This window comes from Ceratotherium simum, chromosome 3 (assembly GCF_057802395.1).
Source record: "Ceratotherium simum simum isolate JZ-2026a chromosome 3, ASM5780239v1, whole genome shotgun sequence".
In the NCBI taxonomy this organism is placed as follows: Eukaryota; Metazoa; Chordata; class Mammalia; order Perissodactyla; family Rhinocerotidae; genus Ceratotherium; species Ceratotherium simum.
The window spans coordinates 45,706,907-45,723,836 of record NC_141902.1 but is presented as its reverse complement, the minus strand read 5'-3'; the positions used below and the strand labels follow the sequence as shown (position 1 = coordinate 45,723,836).

General features: G+C 39.5%; 1 protein-coding gene across 1 annotated transcript in view; it reads left to right on the top strand.

Annotated features, from left to right (window-relative positions):
- The window catches only part of ATP8B4 (ATPase phospholipid transporting 8B4 (putative)), a 107,220-nt gene that overhangs the window by 45,162 nt on the left and 45,128 nt on the right, over nucleotides 1-16,930 (top strand). Inside the window, exons 9-13 of the mRNA XM_087429075.1 lie at nucleotides 675-790; nucleotides 3,282-3,446; nucleotides 4,445-4,556; nucleotides 6,361-6,466; nucleotides 16,514-16,661. Of these exons, the coding sequence (XP_087285201.1) occupies nucleotides 675-790; nucleotides 3,282-3,446; nucleotides 4,445-4,556; nucleotides 6,361-6,466; nucleotides 16,514-16,661 (647 nt within the window). The remainder of the gene's footprint in view (nucleotides 1-674; nucleotides 791-3,281; nucleotides 3,447-4,444; nucleotides 4,557-6,360; nucleotides 6,467-16,513; nucleotides 16,662-16,930) is intronic.

Below are 16,930 nucleotides of genomic sequence, written 5' to 3'. Positions count from 1 at the left end.
AATACAGACTTCCAGTGGAGGAACGTAGAAACATTCATTTTAAGAGCCCTCGGTGAGGTAGGCTTGTAGCCAGTATTGTGACCCAGGAATGAACCACCAAGAATGAAGGGGCTTTTCCCAGGAGTAAAGGGAGTAAAGAAATATGTCGGCAAGGGCTGGGAACTGATGCATAAACCATAGTTTTGAATGGCTAGAATTCCATATGGAGATCATTTAGCGTAACACTGATAGCAGATTCCTACAGTAGATCTTGAATTTCACACCAGGAGACAGGCAAACAAAGCAGTCAATTCTATTCAATACGGAAGGCTTAATTTAAATGTATCAACCCTTCAGAAATAGTAGGCAAGGAAAATAGGAAGGTCGTATGCATCGGAAAAAGAAGATCAGCTCAGGGCTGATCTTCCTCATGTACACACACAAAAAAAGGTAGAATAAAAACACTTGTTTCTGAGTTTGGGAAATCAAAGGATTCCAGGAGATGGAATATTTCTAATAAAACAGAAATAAAGCCAAGCGACTTAGGTAGTGAACTTCTACCCAAAGGCACTGGGTATTTTACTACTGGTTAAAACATGATGCCCATTTCCAAATTTCCTGGCTGGAGCCCTGGGAGTCTAATTTTGATGGATTTCATTGATTTTAATCTACTTTCCAAATGTTTTTCTTTTTAGTTCGAAACCCGGAAGGACAGATAAAGCTTTATTGCAAAGGAGCAGATACTATTCTGTTTGAAAAACTTCATCCATCCAACGAGAACCTTCTGACTTTGACATCAGACCATCTCAGTGTAAGTGCCTCTGTCTTCAGGTCAGCACAATGGCCCTTTTGCCACTTCCTATGGTTGGGTCTTATTTTTAGAATATCAGCTAACTGATCTGACTTCTGAAATAGAAAGCATGTGGAGAGCGGTTCCACAGGAAACTGTGCCAGTGACTGTCTGGAAACTGGCACACGGGCACCCCCTCCACCCTGCCCCGTCCTGCTGGGAGTCTGGTCAGTCTCACCACAGGTGGATTAACATGCAGCAGCTGAGAAAGGGCCACTGAGTGTGGGCTCCTGAGCTCCGGCCAGAGGAAGGCTTAGGACACCAAGGGAAACCTGCTCTAACTCCCCTGCAGTTTGGGGCTGCTTCCCTTGGGAGACTGGACTGGTTCCGTGAAGAGGAGCCGGAGAGTTTCTTTCCCTTAGGTTCTGATGTATCTGGCACCATCAGAATCTCTTACGATTACCCCCAGGGAAGAGGGTTGTGTTTAGATGCTGAGGGGAAAATCATCTCTGTAGCCAACTTTCTCCTCCAAGGGTCTTTTTACTCAGGTCATAAATCATGATGAGTCATTGACATTCCCTAGGTTACGGCTACCAAATGCATACATTCTGCATGATTTCTTTCCAAAAGCTTTCTGAAGGGCGAGGGGGTGATCTTTGGCACGCTTTTTTTGCCCAAGAATAAGTGTCTGTGAATTCATATGAACATTACCTGGTTTAAACATGAGATTCAAGTGTCTCTCTAATACTTGTTTGAGGTTCTGTTCAACCCAATCTGAACTTTGAGGGCAACTGGTCAAAACTCTCATTTCCTCATTGGTTTCTCTCCTTTAAACAATTATTGAGGATTCATGTTCTTTGTCAAGCCTTATATTTAATATAAAACATTCCCTGTAAAAAACAAACAAACAAATAAAATAAAAAAACTCTGCCTGACTTTAAGTTTGAAGAATTTTGGTTTAGTAATATTGGTTACAAACAGAGCTATTGTTTTTGTCTTTCCAATAGAGCATTCTTGATTTTCTTTTAATCTCTTCCAGAAGGCCGACATGGTCTTTTAAAAAAAATTTTTTTTATGAAAGCAACATTGGAATCATAAGTATCTGATGTTTGCCATTGCTCAAACACCAAGGGCCTGGATTTTCGTACGTTCTCCTTTCATACTAAAGTATAGGAAGCCTAATTTGATCTTTTTACATTTCTAAGCAAAATAAATTTTTTTCGAGTAATATCCATTTGACTTGCTCTTTGCTTCATTCGCTTTATTCATTTTGGCTTCTAAATTCTGAGGTTTCACATTTATATTTAATTATTGATTTTAAATTGTTTTAATGATAGGAAATGACCTTGCTCAAAGGCTCAGTTAGGATTAAACTTGTGTTTCATGCACTAATTAAATAACTTAAATCATCTGTCCTCTTTTGTAATGTCATCTTAGAGTTGATTCACTGTTGTGCCTAAGGGAGGAGAGCATTGGTAACGCCCAGTGGGCTTGCAAGTTAAAAGGCGAAGAAGTGTTTGTGCCAATTAAGAGGACAAAAGAGCTTACCGAGGCAGTAACGAGATTTTCAGATCAGTAGGATACCCAGTGGTGGTCTGGGAAGGCTTGTAAAATGTGATTGCAATATCCAAAATGCTACCAACTGCTTATGAGATAAATTTGGTAATTTTTCTCATGGTCCCTCTGGGCTAAACCGCATCATTGCAGTGCACACTGACTTTTCTTTCCATTTACCTACTTAGGTTGTGTCGTGGTTTAACTAGTGCCTGATCACAAACCTGTGTCTGTTTCATAAGCCAGAACACAACAGAGAAGACATACTCGTTGGCAATGCCCAAAGGGGCAGAAATTGCTATAAAACGCTTGTAGAGTAGAGGCCCATAAAATGATCAATGGAGGCCTAGGCGAAGTGGGAGGTTTTCAGCTTTTCCCCAAAGCAATCTACACATGTTTCTAGCTATTGTGGCTGTGTGAGACACTTAGCAACTACCAGTCTGCCATTTTTATTCTTTATTTTTTTTCCTAGTAGAAGGATAAAGCAGGATAGGTATCATTTAAGATTGTCAGTTTCCATACTAAAGGAAAAGTATGATTCTCCAATTAATTTGACCTATTATTAAATACTGACTCCATAGAAAACAGTTTCTAAAAAGTTGTGAGCAGAGGATAGGGTGGGAACCAATATATGTTGCTTTAAATGGATATCTCAAGTCATGGGCACCATTGATCGCCTCTCAACTAGGACACTTCATTTGAAAAGCAGGCGTTTCAGCTGTCTTTAGGAGTAAGGCTAGCTCCTCGGAATGTTTTAACCCCATAGAAATAAAATACAAGATACAAATATTATCTCCCATTTCCAAGGAGGTCAAAAAGTTGGAGGTCAGGATGGCCACGCAGTAATCCTGGGACAAAATGAATTTGAGAGAAAAACTTCTTACCCAGTATTGTTGTTGTTGTTATTGCTGTGATTATTGTTTTGTGGTGGTTCCTAAGCCTATGTCTGCTCTGGCAGGAATTTGCAGGGGAAGGCCTTCGAACCTTGGCCATCGCATACAGAGATCTGGATGACAAGTACTTTAAAGAATGGCATAAGATGCTCGAAGATGCAAATACTACCACAGATGAGAGAGATGAACGGGTAGCTGGGCTGTATGAAGAAATTGAAAGGGATTTGATGGTATGAGTTTAGAAGCCTGATGGTTTGTGTTTAGACAAGGAATAGTATGTGTTTAGAGATCTGGCATAGGAATAATCCATCGGCTAAATCATCTTGCATACAGCAGATGTTACTCTTTCAAACATTGAATCATGCTTTATATGTTGGCTTTGAATTTGCCGTGTATGGCCCTAGAGAGCCTAGAAGATTATTTCTATTAGTGATGGCTTAGGCAATTGGAAGTCCCCCAAGAGTAAAAGAGAGTAGATTCCCTATTCTTTGTCAACCTCTGGTATGTCCTTGATGTTATGTTTTTTTTTTTCTCCCTGCTTTCTGATCCACTTTTTTAGAGCAGGGAAACTTGCCATGAAGAGTGGGCTTTTGGCTCTAAACTGTCTTAGGCTCATAAGATTCTGATGGTGTCTGTGCTGTCCAAAGTGTGATCTATTCTAGAAACCACTCTTCCCTGAGGGCCCAGTGGCCAGGATGCTCAGCTATTGTGAGGTACTAGGGAGCACACCTTTTCATCTCTGGATGAAATGTTGCATAAGAACCTTCACTTTTTAGTTTATGGCATCTGCTGGTTTGTTAACTCAGGAGAATGGCTCTACTTTTTTGTGATCCTGACTATGAGGTGAGGGCTCTCCTTTGGACTATTCTGTGTTGACATAAGTGGGGAAGCAGCTGGGGAGTTCTTAAGTCCTTAGAAGCCCAAATGGCTTCTGGTTGTTTATGCTAATATGTTATCTGAGCATCTCAGACCCCTCATGTAAGTTCTAACTTCCAGGATCTCTGCCATTAATTGGTATGCCCATCAGTTGGCTTGATTCGGGAACTTTCTCCTGGCACCCTTCCCAACCCACCTCTGTACATAATAGGATGCTTGCTGTATCAGTGCATCATAATTTCTGTCTTTAATTCACATTCCTTGACCTCTAAACTCTGTGATTGAAAGCCATAGATATTATGGATGCTGTTCCCATGCATTAACATAAGATATTCTCTGTTTTTCATTGAAGCTACTAGGTGCCACTGCTGTAGAAGATAAGTTACAAGAGGGTGTTATTGAAACAGTTACAAATTTATCACTAGCCAATATTAAGATCTGGGTCCTAACAGGAGACAAACAAGGTAATTTGAAAATGGATGATGATGATGTTTTGAAAGGGGGGGCGATAACTTCTATGGTAAAATTTTAATTAACCAGAAAGCTTAGTTAATGAGACATTTGCCAAGTCCTTCACATAAGAAAGAGTTGAAATACAAAAGGAATATTACAAGAATTTACTATTTAAAAACAAATGAATTATCTTCTATAGTATACCCTGGGATCAGTTGAGTTTCAGCCCAATTGCTTCTTAAATATAATAGTTACACCTATAGGCAACAATAGTATTAAACATGTGTAACTATTGGGTGAGATGAGCACTGCCTCCAGTCAGGACAAAGTGGCACAGCACTGAAGCGGGACATTGGAGACCTCAGGCTTACTCCTTTAGTTTCTTGATGGTAGGGATGTTTAGGGATATTAGGGGAGGGGTCAGTGTAGTGGACAGGCTTTGGGAAGGCATAGGGAAGCAGCTGTTTATCAAGTGGAATGGAAATATTTTGGTATTTTATTAACCACCGCAGCTGTATCAGTGCAACCTGGTTGAATTCCTGGATTGCCCAAGCCGTGGAACAATGAGGACTGACCCACTTTCAAGTGTGACAAAATGCCAAGTCATCATAGCAAGAGTCATTATGTTCAGAATACTGTGTTTCCTAAGAAAGAAAAGAGCATCAATACATTTTGGATTTGTTACTAGCAGTAATGTTTAAAACAAAAATGATTTTATGCTTGACCATCAGTAAACCAGAAATATCTAGTTAACTGTCACACACATGTTTTCAAGATTCTATCTACCTGTTAGATATTTTTTAGAACACTGGAGGATTTGCAGATATGGTAAATCAGTTCTCTATATGTTGACCCAAATCACTGATGACTAAAAATAAACAATAGAGAGTTGAGCCCTGTGGTGTGTTACTAGAGACTTCCTCGAGTTTGATGTTGATCAGTGGGTATGGTTATTCAATTAGCTATGGATATCCACAAGCTTATTATTATTTAGCTTTAACTTCTGTGGTTTATACAAAGGCTATGCTGAGATCTTGTGCCTTCCTTGACTTAGGACAAATCTAAAGACTCCATAGAATTAGCTAGAGTCTAACAACTCAATAGAATTAGCATCAAATGACTTTATTGAAGATGGAAGTGTTACTTAACTATCCTAGACTCCATTTCTATAAAATTAGAGGGAGGAATGCCCAACATCGTGGAATTCTCCAGTTATCTAGTAGCAGCCGTCTTGGGTGTTTTTTGAGGTGATAGTGAAATTCCAAATTTCTATTCACTTAATGGGAAAATGGCAATGTTGCATGTAGAAGCACTATAAAAATTTAATAAGAGCATTTTTGCCATTCAGCTGAATGTTTTGTGAGTGTTTTTCAATTTTCCTACCTGATATTGATATCTACAATATCAGAATTGGATAATAGCTAAGTTTAGTAATTTAGCTCTCCAAAGGCAGCATTTGAGACTTCTGGTAAAAAGCTTTTTATTCACACATTTCACTATATCACAAGTAGTATATCATGAGTACTAATTTTGGGAATCAAAAGTTTTTTCAAAAACTAGATGAGAAGGCTGAGGATTCATAGATGTTGCTAATTCTCCATGGATTTAGCAATTGGTGAATGTGATCACGGAACCCAGCTCTTTGACTTTCCCTCTGGGTCTCTTCTATTTTATCACCGATCATGCTTTCTCTGATATTAAGGGGGCCTGTAGGATATAAGGAAATAATACAGCAATGGCCTCATAACTTTTATGGGAAAGATTCTTATGTTATTAAGTAATGTTCTAACTGAGGTGGGCTTTATTTTGTTTCAGAAACTGCCATCAACATTGGCTATGCCTGCAACATGCTGACTGATGACATGAGTGATATGTTCATCATAGCAGGGAACACGGTAGCGGAAGTCAGGGAAGAAGTCAGGTAAGTGTTAACAAGAGGAGGGAAGGAAGAGAGGGAAGGAGGGAGAGAGGGGAAAAGGAAGATCAGATAGTTGAGAAAGTGGAAAGGCACTCTGTAGTTTCCTATGATCTTAATTTAGTATAGAGCTCTTTCTGCATGTTTCCTAAACTCCTATTCCTTTTGGTGAAAAACTAAGATAAGTTTGATATCAGTGGTGAATCATTGTCTTCAGGCCTCCAACATTTCCTGAGTATTTTTAGAAAAGGATTTCAAATCATTTACACTGAGTTATAACCAGCCCTGGTGATCTAGTGGTTAAGATTTGGGGCTCTCACCACCCAGGCCCCGGGTTCATTTCAGGTCAGGGAACCACACCACCCGTCGGTTGATTGGCATACTGTGGTGGCTGTGTGTTGCTGTGATGCTGAAAGCTATGCCACCGGTAGTTCAAATACTGGCAGGGTCACCTATGATGGACAGGTTTCAGCAGAGCTTCCAGACTAAGACAGACTAGGAAGAAGGACGTGGCCATCCACTTCCAAAAAATTGGCCATGAAAACTCTATGAAATAGCACCGGAGCGTCATTTTCTGATACAGGGCCGGAAGGTGAGAGGATGGTGCAAAAGACCGGGCAGGGTTCTGCTGTACACAGGGTCACTAGGAGTCAGAATCGACTTGATAGCACTAACAACAAATGTTGAGTTGTCCTTTAAAATTATACATTAATTTACCTTAATGTAAATTAAGTACCTTAATTCCTACGTGGTGATGAGTGATCAGCGTTACTGAGGGTACTTGTTAAAAATACCAATTCGCTAGCTTCATTCTGACCTAAAAATTAAGAATCTTAAGAATTAAGATAGGGCATGAGAATTTGCATTTTAATAAGCACCTAGATGAAGTTTATGATAGATAAATTTGGAAAACACAGCTGTACGGGATGGTATGTAAAGTTGGAATAGAGTCTTGCAGCATTAAAGTAGATATTTTGATATTGTTGCTACTGAACCCAGATATACAATACTTATGAGAAAAAGAATACTGTGAAATTTGTGTAACTGCTACATAGTACCAGAAAATATATGAGTGCTGAAATTGGAGGTAAGAGTGGACAAATATTAAATTTTGAGAAATAATATTTTTAATATCTGCAAATTTATTTTATTCCTTTTTTTTGTCGCTACATTTGAAGAACATTTTAAAAGTCTGCATAATTATTTTCTCAGAACTTTAAAAAGTGCTGGCTTATAACAATTTTTGCTTGCTGATGCTTGTAGTAGCTTCTCTAAGCTCAACCCATTTTGGGTCTGGCCAAGAAGATTGTTGACTTAGAGGCAAATTGCTTGCAGCTTGCTATGTTCTAGACAGGGGCTAACCTTCCTCAACACAACAATGAAGCGCTGTGGGCTTCCTTCATGTGTCTCCATCATTAAACTTTTGCCCCTGCACCCTGAAAAGAAAGGAAGTCTTAACTGTCAGTGCCACCAATTGATACTTGTAGATCAAATCTCCCAGCTTCTACAGTGCCTGACCCACTGTAGAAAACTGCTATATCGTGCTGGTTAGAAGCTATGACTGGAGACAGCGTATGTCTCTGCCAAATAAAAATGGGGAAATCTAATTATTACTGATATAATTTTATTGTTATTATTTATATAACTTTAATGATCAATTTCATAGAGTCTATTGGGAAAATATTAATAATTTGTTTAATAATTAATAATTTTTTTATTTTAAGAAAATCTTTTTCTTTAAATGACCTTTTGTTTTTTGGGGAATTTAACTCTTGCTGAAGGAAGATAGACGTGAGCAGATCTAGATTCTAATTAGCCTACTGCTGATTGCTTTGAGACAGTGCCTGGGACACCATTGTGAGCCACACACATGTATTATCTTATTTCGTTCTCAAAGCAACCCAATGGTGGGCATTACCATTATTATTATCCTTGTTATATAGATTAGGAAGTCAAGGCACAGATAGGGTAAATAACATGGCCGAAGTTTCACAACTAGTCAGTGCTTCAAATGGGATTTAAATCGAGGCAGCGTGTGCACCAAATCACTTGCCATGTGTCTCCCTAAACCCAACTTGGATGTATCCTTACTCCCTTTAAATAATTAATATAAAAAATGTAGTTGCTCAGACATCTTACTGCTTCACTTGAGGTCAGATACCAGATTAGCAACTAGAGCAGAATAAATTTCAGGGAGAGACAGCAGATTTACGAGGAAGAGTATGGACTCCAGATTAACTGGAGCCGAGTTGGAACCTCAGCTTTGTGCTCACTGTCTTGCTGAGTGACTTTTGATATGCTATGCAACTTCTTTTTACTTGGTTTTCTCGTTTGTAAAATGGGAAAATATATAAATATCTATCCTATAGATTATTTTATTTGGGGGATTAAAGCTTATGGCCGTTCAAGGAGCATCTTTCTTGCCTTCCCCTTCTTTCTCCACTTCCTCCCTCATCCTTCCCTCTTTCCTTTAGCCATTGTTCCCAATCTTTCCACCAACAAGGACTACTTTTATCAATATTTTCCCAATAGACTTTATGGAGTCTACCATTAAAATTATATAAATAATAATGATAAAATCACATCAGTAACAATTAATTAGATTTCCCAATGTGTTTTTTTTGTGAGGAAGATGAGCCCTGAGCTAATATCCATGCCAATCCTCCTCTTTTTGCTGAGGAAGACCGGCCCTGAGCTAACATCTATTGCCAATCCTCCTCCTTTTTTTTTTCTCCCTTTTTCTCCCCAAAGCCCCAGTAGATAGTTGTATGTCGTAGTTGCACATGCTTCTAGTTGCTGTATGTGGGACGCTGCCTCAACATGGCCTGACAAGCGGTGCGTCGGTGTGTGCCCAGGATCCAAACCCCGGGCTGCCAGTAGCAGAGCACACGCACTTAACTGCTAAGCCACGGGGCCAGCCCCTAGATTTCCCAATTTTTATTCAGCAAAGGTATATCCAATCTTCAGTCATAGCTTCTAACCAGCATGATATAGCAGTTTTCTACACTGGGTTGATGTAATGGTATCCAAAAATAACACAAAATTTAAAAAAAATCAGGGAGTCTATGCATTCTTATCAGAGAGAAAGCTACATTTTGCATTAAGCTTAAGATATTGAAAACAACATACTGACCCCTATTACAACTTTTATGGATCCTCTTTCTCTATGGGTTGCATTGGATAACGATATTGCAGGTTGATGGAACAGCACACACAAAAGTGTAGAAACATGAAAGAAATTGTGTTATATTCCAGGAGCAATATTCCAAGTTGTACCTAGAGCGTATCGTAGAGCTAAGGGTGGGGGTGATTTTTCAGAGATGGATTGGTGATATATTGATTGACAAGCAAAAGTGATTATACTTTATCCTGAAGGTATTGGGTGGATGTGGGTGGCTTCTAAGCAGAAGAGTGACAAACCCAATTTTGCATCTGAGAAATAACACTCTAGTGACAGGATAGATGGAGTATGTTTGATGGGAAAATGAATGGTATGGGGAGATGCATCAGGAGGCTGTCGGAATACTCAAGTTTAAAGATCATGAGGGTTGAACTAAGGCAGCGAGGTTGTAACAATGGAGAAGGAAAGAGTGGAGTGAAATTGACAGCTTTTTTGGAGGTAGAATGGACAGGACTTGGAATTTGATTCACTGTGAAGAGAAATAGAAGGAGGCTCTGTCATTTCCAGCTTGTCTGACTTCACAGCCCAAAATACACTTCCATGTGCAAGAACAGAAACTTCTTATATTTTCAAAAACTGAACTCTATCCCATTTCTGCCTGATGATAGAACAATGAAACTAGGCACTTTTGGGTAAATTTAGTTCAAATCTAGGATGCACAAATGCCTTGCCTGTCACTAATCCTCAGCATCTACCCTGCTGGCATCTGACATGTCCCACTTCTGTGTCCCTGTTTGGTCTCTGGTCTCTTTAGGTTGCTGGCTGTCTCTCAGCTGATTTCCACACCCTTCTGAGGAAATGTGGAAATTTGGCCGCTCTTCCTCACTTCTCTGTGTCTGAGAAGACTTGCACTCTCACATGACTACCTCTGTTCCTGAAATTCCTTTATCTACTAACCTCCATGTCACCATACTTCAGTGGCAACTATTCCATACTCAGCTTCCCAAAAACTTATCCGAGGATTCCATTACCCACATGATTCCTCCGTTCGCTACCAGTCCAGGGTGGGGGGCAGCGCCCAGGCTTCTTTTAGTGACTCACCAGCATCTACTCCTCTTCAAAGTCTCTCTCCTCCTAGGCTGGATGGGAGATGGAGAAAAGAGGTCATTTCTTTCTAGTCTGTTGCTTATAGCAATATTTTATGCTCCAATTCCTTTAGGGTTAGTCTTTTGAGACTTGAAGAAATTTTTTTCTTCCCTCTCAAAAAGCCCAATTAGTAAAATTTCAGATCTCTTGAATTCAGATTCATGATGCTGCTATGAGTTTCAAGAGTCTATTTTGGTACTCAAAAAGCAAGATCTTGACTCTTTTTGTCCCCTCTATACTTGGCTCTGTCAGATCCCCCTAAGGCAAAATATGTTTCTGAGTAAACGGAGAGAATTCCCTGTGGTAGCGGCAGTGATTGCAGAAGGGGAGGGGAACAAAAGTTAATATCTCAAGATTTTATCCAGCTACATTTGGTTGACTAAGTAGATGACATAACCGTCATTATGTGGAAGGAATGTGGAGAAACACAAATTTTTATATACTGTTGTTGAGAGTGTAAGTTGGTAGAAACTTTCTAGAAGGCAAGCTAGCAATATATTTCAAAATTACATGTATGCACACTTTTGACCCAATGATTCTGATTTCTAGGAATCGTTTAACAAAAACAAGTGGACAGATGTAGGAATATGTATATACAGAAATATTCATTGTTGCATCAACTATGATAATAAAAAATTAGAAATTGCTCAAATACCCAGCCATAAGGGATTTTGTTAATTACTATGTTATATACATACAGTGCAATACTATGCAGTCATTAAAAGTGATTATGTGTTTATTGACATTGTAAGATGTTCATGATATATTTAACTGAAAAATGAGATTACAAAACATGCATAATATGATCCCCTTTTTTCAAAAAAATTATGTATGTGCATGTGTGTATTCATGGATGCATATGTATAAAACACCACACACCTGTATCCATATCTATCCACCTACCTACCCATCAAGCTCTGGAGAACATATACGGTGGTTCTCTCTGGGTGATAGAATTATGGATCTTGTTGCTTTCTCCTTTATGGTTCTTCGTATTATCTGAAGTTGTAAAGTGTTCATGCGATGCTTTTACAATTAGAAAAAAAGCCAAAAAATTATCTTTGTTTTTTTTTAACAAGAAGAAAAAATATTCAGGGGGAAAAAGTGAAGAATTTCCATCCATACTAATTATTTCAGGACCCTTGAGGTTACTTTGCTTAACTGACTGGCAAAGGATGTTTATGTCAACTCAGACTTGGAGGTAACCTCATTCTTAGAGTCTAAGACAGGTGGGCAATGCATGGTAGAAAATTCTGTATCAGAGGAATCAATACATTTATAGTGTGCATTCGATTAATGTTAGGATTGGGGGGAAAAAGATCATCCAAGAAAAGTTATTGCCAAAGGTGCTCTCTATGCTCCTAACCTCAGACATTTATATCTAAGCTCATAGCTTTAGGGATGAAAAATTGAAATCATAAATTTACACCATTCAGTTTTCTTGTGTTATGCTTTTGAGTTCAATGGGAGTTCATGCAAAAACGACAAAAAAAAGAGTACCAGAAGGACAGGATCTAAGTGATAGTAGCTATTGGAAGGAAATGACCTGAATGCTTATATTCAAACCTGTCAAGTGTGTTTAGATTATTTCATAAGCAGGGACATGTAATTTTCATGCATATATGCATGCATATCGTGCATACGGCTTGTTTCAAATTTAGTGTCATGAAACTATTTTAGACACATTGAGTCCTGACTTAATTTTGCTGCCATAGCTGCTTTAGTAATAAGGGCATGCCCAGAAATCTACAATTAAACCCTGCTGTGGTTTCTCAGAAGATTACTGCATTGATTACATTTCACCAATACATATGCCTTCTGCCCAAAGGAAAACAGGCTAAGAATGTAATTTTGCTGGGGCTGGCAGGCCAGCTCATTCCATGTTTCATTTTTGTTGCATTGATCACATTTTATTGTTAGAAAAATTCATGTCCTATAACTAATTAAACTATGAAGTGACTCCACTGCCTCTGAGAAGTATCCCAGTGATATACCTAGGAATTGATATTTCCTCTTTAATCAACAAAATACACATTGTATTTTTTTTAACACCTAGTTGGTGGAAAGCTTTTGTTTGAATGAGCAGAGTTTTAAAATGCGTATGGCTCCAGGGCCAGGCAGGTAGCATTAGTTGTGTGATGTGGGACATTAGGAAGTGGTGGGGCCTTTGGTGAAGGTGAACATCACGTCCATAAACTCATATAAATTTTTTTAAACACAATGTAGGCCAAACAAAATGCATCTTGTTCTGAATTCCCAACTTATAGTCACCTAGGCACAATGTTTTAGTAGGTTAAGTTTCTGTCATAAATTGTAAAATTTTAGAACACTAAGTAATCTTGGAGATCTTCTAGTGCACACTGGCACAGCTGCACAAGTTTTCAAAGCTGGTGTTAACCAGTCTGATTGGCTGGTCCCATTCCTCTAATTTCTAATAAAGAAACTGGTTCAGGTGTTGAATGTCTTACAGATCACACAGGTAGTAAGGGATGGAACTGGGGCTTGAAGTCAGAATTTCATGTACTTTCTCCTTTTTTCTATTGTTGGCAGAGTGGTGCTATCCCTTAACTGCTCCTCTGGTCCTGTGTCTTTGTCCCAACCTAGAGGCAGCCTGTGGCTGACTATGTGTAAACCAGTTTGGTGTGGGAGACCCAGAACTAGGAATTGGAAGACGTGGGTTCTAGACTGGGTCTGTAACTGACTAATCAAGAGCCTAGAGGTCAAATAGCTCAACTGTGGGCACCTGAGATGTCAGAGGCAGACCCCGAGCCTGAACCTAGGTCTCCAGGTTCCAAGTGCAATGCTCCTATATCAAAGTCAAGATTGCCTTATTTTTTTTTTTTTGGTGAGGAAGATTGGCCCTGAGCTAACATCTGTTGCCAATCTTCCTCTTTTTGTTTGAGGAAGATTGGCCCTGAGCTAACATCTGTGCCCATCTTCCTCTATTTTGTATGTGAGTCGCCACCACGGCATGGCTTGTTGAGCAGTGTGTAGGTCCGCACCCGGGATCCGAACCTGCGAACCTCAGGCCGCCGAAGGAGAGTATGTGAACTTAACCACTATGCCACTGGGCCAGCCCCAAGATTGTCTTCTTTTAAACATGATCTCATGGTTTCAATCCATTTCCTAACAGGTCCTTTTAATGTTTGAGTGTAGAGTGCCTTAAGAGGACTGACAAAATGATTCTTTTTCCTGCCATCTTTTTTCTTTATGGATTGCATTCAAGCCAACGTGGGCCTAACTTTGCCTTGCTGTGTTTGTAGTGGCTTGGGGCTGTGAATGCCGCAGTCGCCTCAGCCATTAATGCATTTCTGCATGCCAACATTGTAATAGACTCCCCTTCACTACAAAGCTCGGAAAAAACAGGCATTCTTTTGTTTTAGCATTTGTCAGTTGTATTCTGTGGTTAAGCGTTTTGTGTTATTCCTGCAAAAATGTATAGTTCATATTCATGGAAGGGAGTTATGTGTAGCTTTTCCCCTCCTGATAAATTGTTTTGGTGAGAACCAGCTGGTTTGAAGAGCTAAGTTTCAGGAAGAAAAAGAAATGACAGCTATAGAGCCTGTGCGAAGTTCTGAAAACGCGCGAGCCCAATCCTGTGAGGAGGGGCTGCAGTGGGAATTTAAGCAGAGCAGGAAAAACTGTCCCTTCTCTGCCTGGAAAATGGTTCATGGGAGATGTTACCAAGACAGTTTAGGGGGAAAAAAATCCTAAGTAAATAGAATTTCAGCCAATACTTTCATGAACTTCGCCCCTCTTTGGAATGTTTTCATTCTCTGGGGGGAAAACAGAGATTGAGTCATTTATAAGGCAAGTGAGAACTTTACTAAAAAGGAAACCTCAGGAGTTGTTTGCCCTTTGATGCTTTCTTGGGACCCAATTTATGAGCTCTGTAACATTGTCAGAGAAACGTTCATTTCTGAGGAACTTGTCTCTCTTGCTTTCTTCATTATATGGGACTGTAAATTTTCATGACTGTGAGGAGGATTCCCTCACATGGTTATCTGATGTAAGTCTGACCCTCCCACTTAAAACAATGATTTTTCATGTCTGCTCTCCCTCCTCCTTCCCACCCTGACTCCCTAAATTTCACACATCTCCTTCTGACTATAAATCTTTTTCTTTGATTCCGCAAACTGATTGCTAAATGCATGATATCATCCTTGGAACAAGGGGCATGTAACCTCTGGTTCCTTGGGTTCCTAAACGCAGGCTGTGATTTTGGTCCTGGACGGCAGAAGGAGGTGTTGAGCCAGAAGATAAGGTGTTTTTGTTTTTGTTTTTTATAAACTTAGCATGTAAACAATTAGTGTTACATTTTCAAATAATTAGAAAGCTGAGAGCTAAAATGGTTGCTTTTGTACGGTGAACATTTTCTTCTTTCAGAGGAACGACAGCAGAAAACCATTTTAATAAATGTTTTCTGCATAGGATGAGCCTTTGGAGAACCATCTCATTTTGTTGTGAGCCAAAACATCCATTTTCTGGCTTGTCTCTCACTCCCCATTTTCTCCTGGGCATTCATTTTGTATATGAAAGTTGTAGCCTAAAGTGTTGGCGGCTGCTTTGACACTCATATTCAGGGAACGCCTGCTGTATAGTTCCCTGGTTGTGGTTGAAAGTGCTATAATAATGTCAGCTTGCCCTCTGTTATTTCAAAGCCTGTCATCTAAGGGTCCTTGGACAGGAAATTCCCCTTCCTTTAAAGGCATCATCTTTCCATTTAGAAGAGTAAAATGCCACTGCTAAGGGTATTAAATCACCACACAATCTTCCTCTTAAAGAGATGGATGGGATGTGGGCATCTGCTAATTCGAATCTGCTATGTGACCACTAATTAGATCTAAGGCGTTGGAGGGAGTTTCCATTTGGAACAACCCTCTGTACTTTGGTGTCTGTAGTTTCTTTCCCAGAAAATTGATTCTATTGTTTGAGCTAATGAGTACAATTTTCACTTAAAATATTCCATTATGTTGTAATGACTATGCCAATTCAATAAATGCCATTGTTGGTTTTTATTGTCAAACTTAAAAAAAATTTGCTTCTTAGAAGACTGCTGGTATTTTTTTTGTTTTTTTTTTTTTGTTTTGGAGGAAGATTAGCCCTGGGCTAACATCTGATGCCAATCCCCCTCTTTTTGCTGAGGAAGATTGGCCCTTGGCTAACATTCGTGCCCATCTTCCTCTATTTTATATGGGACGCTGCCACAGCATGGCTTGACAAGCGGTGCGTTGGTGCGCACCTGGGATCCAAACCCGCAAACCCTGGGCTGCCAAAGCAGAGCGTGCACACTTAACCGCTAGGCCACTGAGCCGGCGCCAAGACGGCTGTTTTAAACCAGATCATATTACATTGTTCTGCAAATTGATGAAATTATTTTATATATAGATGCCCCAGAATTCCTAGATTTCATCAATGGTCTTTAGTCTTTTGTGCCAGATCAGTGGTTCTTAAGTCCTTGAAGCTCGGACAAACTTATGTACCAAATTTATCAAGAGCCCCCAGTTGAAGCACAGCTCAAGATGATGATTTCGCTTTTAGGTAATTTAAAACATTCAAGATGATTCTGTTTTCATTATGTTTACCTTCCGACTTCCCGGAATTTGCAAATTTGCTGCGGTATCCATCACAAAGAGTTATCCAGCTTGCTTACCGAAATTGAATCTTATGCCATAGTCTGTCTGAATAGTGACGAAATGAATTTACCTCTAGGCCAGTCTCTTGTTAGAGTTAATAGGTATGCTCTGTACACTTTGTTATGATTTTCTTTCCCCCTCTCTTTTAAGGAAAGCAAAAGAAAATTTGTTTGGACAAAACAGAACTTTTTCCAATGGCCATGTAGTTTTTGAAAAAAAGGAGCAGCTGGAGATGAACTCAGTTGTACAAGAAACCGTAACAGGAGATTACGCCTTAGTCATAAACGGCCACAGTTTGGTAAGTTCGCTGAAGGCTTTGTTCTTTCTTTTTCTTCACCCCAATAATCGTCTCTTTTGTGCTGTCATAACGAGATCTCCTGTTGTATTTTCCAAACAAATGACACTGCTAGAGACAGGGCATGCACAATGATTTCCTGTTTGCAAGAAGGAAACTTCTAATATATATTTCATACATTATTGCTTGAACCACCACAGTGAAGGGGAGGATCTGAAGAAATACTGAATTCACAGATGATCAATCTTGTCTAAATGACTGTAGACCACTTA